Below are 9,524 nucleotides of genomic sequence, written 5' to 3'. Positions count from 1 at the left end.
AACATGTGTTTCAGAAAACTTAAATAACTTGTATCCTGTTTAAACTGTGAATTATACCCAATATGATTATCAGTACACCCCTGCGGTACCCAATAAATATGAATAGACATCGTTTTTACTTTTTCAAAATATGTTTTCACCACTCGTTCTCTCTCTCTCTTTAAAGATATATTTGATTTTGTTTTTACTTACGAACTGACGAGGCATGTTAAAACCGTAGGGCTACCTGATCACAATATATACATACGTTGGGAAAAGCTTGAATTGGTGGGCTTAATGCCCCATAACCGTCCTTCACTTTGCCACATAATCACCGTGCAGTGCTATGAATATTTCGTAATGTTATAATGGCTCCTTCAACTCTTCGGCGTAGAAGTTGTTGTCTGGGAATTGAACCAATTAACAACAGCTGTGGTCGTCTTCAGACCGTTATCCACTAAGCCGTTGTATCAAGTGTAAAAAGAGGTAGCAGTCACTGGGTGCGAGATCGCGACGGCAGGGTGGTTGGTTGTAAAGCTTACGACAAGAATGCTTTAATTTTTGTGCTGGTCGGTATTTCTTGTACCCCCTTTACACTCAGTTCGAGATTTTTAATCTTTTCTCGGACAACCGTTTAAGTTGTAGTGCGTCCGACAAAAGGAAATTCATCGGCCAGAGCGCCTGGCGCCGCCCGTGGTACTGCCGTTCTGCTGGAGTTCCTGCTGCGCACGTTTTAGTTTGAAGAGCTCCAAATTTTCTCTCCTGTTTGAAAGTGGTCGGTGGTTGGTGATTATAAAAATAATGCAAAACGCCATTCACAAGCCGCTACTTACTTCAGTCGTATCTCTGTCTGATCGTGTAGCTTTGTGGAGCCATGCGTTACAGCAGACATGTACTGAGGCCTACAGTGTGCCACCACTTGAGAGCCATTATACAAAGTGCTCAGATTTAAGACATATCGAGGGCACTGGTTAGATACTGATTTGCGCAAAAACCCATGCCTGAATTCAAACCGATATTGCAAGATACTTCTAAACCAATATTTTCTACTTTCCGGTGTCTTCTGGGTGACACAATAGAAATTTGCAATGACTGTAATAATTATTACATTTGAGACCAAGGGACAGATAACCAACAGTGCTCAGTTTTGGAGTAATGACGAAACGTACAGTTTTCTTGCTGCATATTGTGCACTCTGTGTGTCTTCTCTCACTGACGGTCCACATTACCTTCCCTTTCTTCAAAACCAGTTACTTAATTTAGGCTTCTCTGCCTTCCGACGGGGGATGTTTAACGTGACCTATGACATCCAGTGATATTGTGCTTATGGGATGTATGGTAGAATCATATAAATTATACCGTTTTTTTAAAAAACTAACATATCTAGCAAACTACTTGCATGGTGATGCTGCCTGTTCCCCAGAACGTGTATTAGGTTTCAGCTACCTGTTGAACGTGTATCGATTTCGACAGACCGTTGAGAATTCTCACTTAGAGTGGTTAAAATATATTTAGGGCTCTGCGGAAGTAAATATTTGCTTGTGGAACTAATAATCTGTACTCTTGCAGGTGTTTCAACTCTATTTATACACTCCTGGAAATTGAAATAAGAACACCGTGAATTCATTGTCCCAGGAAGGGGAAACTTTATTGACACATTCCTGGGGTCAGATACATCACATGATCACACTGACAGAACCACAGGCACATAGACACAGGCAACAGAGCATGCACAATGTCGGCACTAGTACAGTGTATATCCACTATATCCACCTCTCGCAGCAATGCAGGCTGCTATTCTCCCATGGAGACGATCGTAGAGATGCTGGATGTAGTCCTGTGGAACGGCTTGCCATGCCATTTCCACCTGGCGCCTTAGTTGGACCAGCGTTCGTGCTGGACGTGCAGACCGCGTGAGACGACGCTTCATCCAGTCCCAAACATGCTCAATGGGGGACAGATCCGGAGATCTTGCTGGCCAGGGTAGTTGACTTACACCTTCTAGAGCACGTTGGGTGGCACGGGATACATGCGGACGTGCATTGTCCTGTTGGAACAGCAAGTTCCCTTGCCGGTCTAGGAATGGTAGAACGATGGGTTCGATGACGGTTTGGATGTACCGTGCACTATTCAGTGTCCCCTCGACGATCACCAGTGGTGTACGGCCAGTGTAGGAGATCGCTCCCCACACCATGATGCCGGGTGTTGGCCCTGTGTGCCTCGGTCGTATGCAGTCCTGATTGTGGCGCTCACCTGCACGGCGCCAAACACGAATACGACCATCATTGGTACCAAGGCAGAAGCGATTCTCATCGCTGAAGACGACACGTCTCCATTCGTCCCTCCATTCACGCCTGTCGCGACACCACTGGAGGCGGGCTGCACGATGTTGGGGCGTGAGCGGAAGACGGCCTAACGGTGTGCGGGACCGTAGCCCAGCTTCATGGAGACGGTTGCGAATGGTCCTCGCCGATACCCCAGGAGCAACAGTGTCCCTAATTTGCTGGAAAGTGGCGGTGCGGTCCCCTACGGCACTGCGTAGGATCCTACGGTCTTGGCGTGCATCCGTGCGTCGCTGCGGTCCGGTCCCAGATCGACGGGCACGTGCACCTTCCGCCGACCACTGGCGACAACATCGATGTACTGTGGAGACCTCACGCCCCACGTGTTGAGCAATTCGGCGGTACGTCCACCCGGCCTCGCGCATGCCCACTATACGCCCTCGCTCAAAGTCCGTCAACTGCACATACGGTTCACGTCCACTCTGTCGTGGCATGCTACCAGTGTTAAAGGCTGCGATGGAGCTCCGTATGCCACGGCAAACTGGCTGACACTGACGGCGGCGGTGCACAAATGCTGCGCAGCTAGCGCCATTCGACGGCCAACACCGCGGTTCCTGGTGTGTCCGCTGTGCCGTGCGTGTGATCATTGCTTGTACAGCCCTCTCGCAGTATCCGGAGCAAGTATGGTGGGTCTGACACACCGGTGTCAATGTGTTCTTTTTTCCATTTCCAGGAGTGTAGTTTATGCAGCGTATAGCTATATCTTTTAAGTGATAATACAGCGTAGAAACATTTAAAATCGCCCTAGCCTCTGTGCAGTAAAAAGTAAGTTTAAAAACTATGGCTTCGTTTTATAAATTGTGCCAGGGGTACATAAAGTTCGGGAACACTTTCAATTATTTATTGTACAAGAACTAAACATTGTACAGATGTCATACATATCGCATTTTGAAGAGAAACTCTGGAAGTTTTTTCACAAAAATTCGATATGCGAACCATGAGTGACCCGGCAGACGTCAATACGGTAATCGAATTTTTGCCATACCTGTCCCAGCATGGCATCGTCGACTGTGGCAGTCGCTTCCCGCATTCTCTCCCGGAGATCTGCTACATCACGTGGTAGAGGCCGTACATACACCATATATTTAATGTGTCCCCACATAAAAAAATGTTACGGAGTGAGATCTGGTGACCGGGGAGGCCCTTTCATGAAACAGCTCGCTCCGCACCTGAACTCGCCATGTTGGCGACTAGCGCTGACTATCGGCAAATTACCAAACTACGCTGTGGTGGTATGCGTGAAAAAAACTTATAGGGTTTCTCTTCAAAATGACATATGTATGATATCTGTACAATGTTTGCTTCTTGTGCAATAAATAATTGAAAGTGTTCCCGGACTTTATGTACACCCTGTATATTGTACCAATACATTGTAAAATAATGTTCACTATACATATTTTAACAAGTGATTTGATCTAGTAATTGACCTCATAACTGTACTGCTCTGCAGGTTGCCAGTTGAAAAAATATAAATGTAAGAGACCTATTTGCGAATTATGACAAATTAATGGAAATTAGATACTCCTCAAGCCTTCAACTCCCACAAAACAAACAGGTAATGAGAGAGTGTCACTAGGCCCACAAGATGTCCCTCGTATTACAGCTCTGCAAACAAGAAAAAGAAGCAGAGCAACATCATCTTGCTGTTGAGATATCCGTTAATCCTTACAAGAGGCTCCTCCTTGACAATACCTGTTAAAACTAAACCCAAACATGGCTATAAGTCGTCTATCTGATTCTGCAAGTTCTGCAAAGTTGACCAGGAGGAAGAAATGATTAAATTCCTCAGATGTTTAGTATTGTTCTATAGCCGATGTGCGAATCTAAATTCGAGGAAAAAAGTATTTTTTGTGATAGCCGAAAACCCGAATGAGCAGTTAACGTTGAAACAGTCCAGTGTAAGTTCAAAAGTAACCCAATATTTTAGACAATGAATATGTAGTAAGAGCTGAAACTGTTTGCCGATATCTTAAAAAATAATTGTTGGTCATATTCATCATATTTGCACATTTCTTACTGTAAATGAGGAAAAACATTAGTGGTACAATTTACAATATCATTGGTAAAATTTAGAAGAGCTTCTTATAAACCGTACCACTTTGCAGTTCCCCATCTATTGTGTCGTACCTTTTAAAGATAGAAAATTTATTTTCTATACTTCCCTCATATGTGTCTGAGAGAATGGGCTACACATTACTAGCATTATATTTAGATAATACGTATTAGATTTCAATAAAGTGAGAAAAATGTTGGAAGTAGTATAATTTATGAGACGTTCACCACAGTTTCAGGAAAAACAGAAGTGTACTTTTCCTTATGTCAACCATGTCATGACAATATTCTCATCTAGATAGCAGAGAAACCTAGCCCATTTAAGATGTCGAAGCAGGTTGTCATTCATGCATTCAGAGTTGGCTGGAGTACAGTACATCGGACCAGTATTATTGCGTTTCTTTCTTATTGCGTTCGAGAGGGTGGAAAAAAAAGATTGTCTATATGCCTCTGTACGCGCTCTAATGTCTCCTATCTTATCCTCATGATCTCTATCCGATACGTACGATCGTGGCAGCATAATGGTCGGACAGTTTTGTTCGAATACAGTGTCCTTAAATTTATCCGACATGGTTTTGAGAGAATTATATCGTCTTTCTTCCAAGGTTTCCCATTTAGGTTTCCCGAAAATTTCTTTAACACTTACGTACGGCCTACACCGACATGTTACGATCGGAGGACTTCGTCTCTGAATTCTTTTGATGTCTGTTGTTATGTCTCATAGATTTTCACGGGAGGACAAACTGAGCCTGGATGCTTAACGTCATATTAAATACTAGCACTGACAAGCATCGCGAAATAACTTTCAGTGTTTTTATGTTGAGCAATTGACTGGGAACAGATCTCCTGCTAGATGGAACACTGATTTTGATTTTCATTATAGACACTTCTTCAGACGGAGGGCAGCTGGCTTGCATTTTTGTATCGCCGGTGTGTTTAATTACGTGAGTCTTTCTAGATGCCAACTGTCAGAGAATCCTGACAGGAATGAAGGAAAATATGTCAGACAGACGATCAGAGTTATAAAAATGGAATTAATCGTCCTCAGAGCGTTAGAAGGTTTACCATAGCAGTGCAAAGGAAATCACAGACAGAAAACACATTAGACAAATTCAGAATCATTTGATGTAAACAGAACGTACGACAGGAAACTTTCGCGAGCTAAGCTAAGCTGACGAATACGTCTGTATGAGGTAACTCTATATTTTAGTGCCAAGTCGGACGGGGAAGGCGAGCTGGGCACTGAACTGGGTTTCGAACGCAGTAAAAGTATACCAATAGGCATTCCTGTCTGGCGAGATTCTCGGCGCTATATAAGCCGCTGCCGGCGGCGTCTGAGGCAGATCACCGGCGACGGCGGCAGCAGTAGCAGTAGCACCAGCAGCACCGGACCTGCCATGGCAAGCAAGGTGAGCCACGCCACGGGGAGTCCCCCATACGTACGTGGGTGCGCCAGCATTAAGTGAAATTCACTCGCATTAGCAGCCCAGGAGTCGTGCGGGGATACCAGTAGTAGGTCAGCGAGAGCACATGCAATCGGCTACCTCAGGCAGGTCGTAAGGCAGCGTTACAGCGGGATTATTCTCAAGTATCTTCCAGGTTTCCCCGCAAAGCATTTACCGAAATTATGCTCCACCGTCTGCCGGTGAGGCCAGTCGTACTCCTTAGGAGATCGGCCTCCGGGGATGTAGAAAGCGGAGCAAAGACTCGAGCTCCAAAGCACACCATTCGTTGACTTTATTGACTAGGTAAAAATATTCTGTGGTTTCAAATTATACCTCAGCCATATTGCGGAAAGATGGTTCCTGAAGACGCATGAGCTAAAGTGTCTGGGAACTCATTCCAGTAAGTCACAATTCGACAATGACTTCGAGTAGTCAATCGATGCCTTCAGAGCGCATAATAAACCTCAAGGACATGAACGCGAAATTTATTCTCATCAACGTTCATCATAGCAGTCAATGCTAAAGGAGGACAAGTTTACAATTGCATTGATGTCAGAGACATTAGGGACAAAAGTGAGGAAAAAACGGCAACAACCATACCGAAGAATCCATACTGCTATTCTTTTCATTTTATTTAGTGGGGCCGTGGGTAACTGCAATCTCAATAATCGGACGGGGATTTGAACCTCACTCCTCTGAAAGGAAGAAGAAAGGTCAGACTTCCACGTCCTGTTCCACGTCCTGTCGATGACGAGGTTTGAGATGGAGAGCCGCCGCGAACTGGACGAGAGTCAATAATTAAATCAGCTGCTGCTTTGTTGATGGAACTATCGCGGTAATTGCTCCATGTGAATAAGAAAACCGCAGACCATCAGTATCTGGACGAACTGTCGGGGGCGCGAAACCCTCACAACCCGACTACGAGTCAGACGTATTACCACTGTTCCCCCTCGCCTTGCCTGTTCTGTATGCTACGAGTAGTATCCAGATACTAGGGCCTTCTGGCATGTGAAGAAATCCAACGTAATCGGGCGTCAGTAGCAGAATATTTATCTGAAAACTTTTAGATGGCCATGCAACAATGAACTGTTCACATATACACAGTAAGGTACCAGGAAATGAAAAAAAAGGCGGTCACTAGGAACTATAGTGATTGATTCTTTCTCACAAGAGAAGGAGTGAAATTATGTATGTTCAGAAGCGGGCGGTGAGTTTGCAGTTAGAAAGTTGTTACGATGGTTCAAAAATGGTTCAAGTGGCTTTGAGCACTATGGGACTTAAACAGCTGAGGTCATCAGTCCCCTAGAACTTAGAACGGCTTAAACCTAACTAACCTAAGGACATCACACACATCCATGCCCGAGGCAGTATTCGAACCTGCGACCGTAGCGGTTGCGCGGTTCCAGACTGAAGCGCCTAGAACCGCTCGGCCACTTCGGCCGGCCTGTTACAACGACATTACATTCCATACCACTGCAGTAATTATTTCGACTACTTTGAAATAGGTGTGCTCCCCGAGTCATATAAAGCACGAACCTGCTTGTCATGTCTCGAATCGAATCGCTCGTTTGGGTATGTCAGCCTCTCTGTCAATGCAGTTACAGCTGGTACGTCTGTATGTCAGGAACTGGCTCAACGATTGCTGTGTTCATTATCTTCTGACGTGAGGCAACGGTAGTTACCGGTAAAAACAGTATCAATGTTTAAGTATTCAACGACACTGTAATATGTTTCACCTTATAACTTTCAGTTTTCACATTCCAAACGGTAACGAATAAGAGAAAAACAAGACTGGGCAATTGTTGATAACTTTTCAGGAGTGCAGCCATGTGGCTTCACCTCGCTGGTAGAAGTTGGTGTCATTGACAGCTGACGTGTCATTGGTACCTAGGCCCTCGTATCACTTGATGATGAAGGTTATGTACTTCCCTGGAAAACTGTGCAAGCACAGTGAAACGAAATTGTAAATACAGTATATGTACGTGGTTTAATGTTTGTTTGTCTTACCTGTTCGCTTTTTGTTTACAGCTGATAGTTTTCGTAGCGGCTCTGGCCGTTGCGCGCGCCGGTTACCTGGGCGCTCCTGCCGTTTTGGCACCCGGTGCGCCCCTGGCTGCCCGTGCCTACGCCGCCCCCGCCTACGCCGCAGCCCCCGCCTACGCCGCCGCCCCTGTGGCTATCGCCGCGGCTCCCGCCATCCGCGCTGCCCCCGTGGCTGTCGCTGCCGCCCCCGCCATCCGCGCCGCCCCCGTCGCCGTCGCCGCCGCCCCTGCTGCCGTCGCCGCTGAGTACGACCCCCACCCCCAGTACAGCTTCAGCTACAGTGTGAACGACGCCATCACCGGAGACTCTAAGTCCCAGCACGAGACCCGTGACGGAGACGTCGTCCAGGGCAGCTACAGCCTGGCAGAGCCCGACGGCTCCATCCGCACCGTCGACTACGCTGCCGACCCCGTGAACGGCTTCAACGCCGTCGTGCACAAGGAGGCCGGCGCCCACCCCGCCGCCCCCGCCCGTGTGGCCGTCGCCGCTGCTCCAGTGGCCGTCGCCGCCCCCGCCCCCGTAGCTGTCGCCGCCCCCGCTCGTGTGGCTGTCGCTGCCGCCCCCGCTCGTGTGGCTGTCGCCGCACCCATCGATAGAGCTGCGTACGCCGCCCCTGCCCTGAGCTACGCCGCCGCCCCCGCCATCGCAGCCGCCCCCATCGCCAGGGCTGCCTACGCCGCCCCCGCCCTCGCCTACGGCGCTGGTCTCGGCTACGGATACGCCGCCGCCCCCATCGCTAGAGCTGCGTACGCCGCCCCTGCTCTCGCTTACGCCGCGGCCGCTCCCATCGCTAGGGCTGCCTACGCTGCCCCTGCCCTCACCTACGCCGCGGCCGCCCCCGCCATCGCTGCTGCCCCTGCCCTGAGCTACGCCGCCGCCCCCGCCATCGCCGCCGCCCCCATCGCTAGGGCTGCCTACGCCGCCCCCGCCCTCGCCTACGGCGCTGGTCTCGGCTACGGATACGCCGCCGCCCCCATCGCTAGAGCTGCGTACGCTGCCCCCGCCCTCGCCTACGGCAAGGCCCTCATCCACTAAGTCACTTCCTCCTGCCCTGGCCTACTGTAAGGTCCACCTTGGTTAGACGCATCTGACTGACACGCCTCTGTGAACATCTGAGCTATCAAACTTCATGTTCAATGTACCTATAATGTATAAATAAATTATTTTACTATACGTTTAATGTTATGTTTTTCGCGGTGTATCTTACTCGCACAAATTAGTTAAGTTACGCCATTATGCAGTCAGCAAGAAACCTTATAAACCGAGCACTACTTTTTTACGATTTCGAGAGAATTTCAATTTCTGTGCAGCAATCTAGTCCAAGGAAAACGGAACGAAAATTGATTTCTGTAAGATTCTAGAATCGCGCTATTTAATATACTTCTGGACTAATTAAGCACGATCAATTTCAAAGAATCACATTAAACTAGAGTTGTACCCTACCAGGACTGCAGTTCGGTGGTTTTGTTACACTACATAAATGCGGTAGCAAATGGTAGGATTACCGGTAGTATCGGAAGAATTAGTAAGGAAAGAAATATAGAAAAGGTGTAAGAGAGAAAATGGGATCCAAAGACTTCTCTTATTTTGTATGATTGGTTGTTTGTTTTGCACGTAATAAGAGCCCCACATCATTCAGTGTTAGTCCACCGTGTATTTTATA

General features: G+C 47.5%; 1 protein-coding gene across 1 annotated transcript; it reads left to right on the top strand.

The window, feature by feature from the left end:
- The first annotated feature begins 5,737 nt into the window (after positions 1-5,737).
- Positions 5,738-8,896, top strand: LOC124594024 (cuticle protein 18.6-like). Its single transcript, XM_047132375.1, has 2 exons — positions 5,738-5,782; positions 7,847-8,896. The coding sequence occupies exons 1-2, from the start codon at positions 5,771-5,773 to the stop codon at positions 8,894-8,896; spliced, it is 1,062 nt and encodes a 353-aa protein (XP_046988331.1). The 5' UTR covers positions 5,738-5,770.
- Positions 8,897-9,524: the final 628 nt, after the last annotated feature.

This window comes from Schistocerca americana, chromosome 2, assembly GCF_021461395.2.
Source record: "Schistocerca americana isolate TAMUIC-IGC-003095 chromosome 2, iqSchAmer2.1, whole genome shotgun sequence".
In the NCBI taxonomy this organism is placed as follows: Eukaryota; Metazoa; Arthropoda; class Insecta; order Orthoptera; family Acrididae; genus Schistocerca; species Schistocerca americana.
The sequence above is the reverse complement of the archived record's forward strand: the minus strand, read 5'-3'. Positions and strand labels throughout refer to the sequence as shown.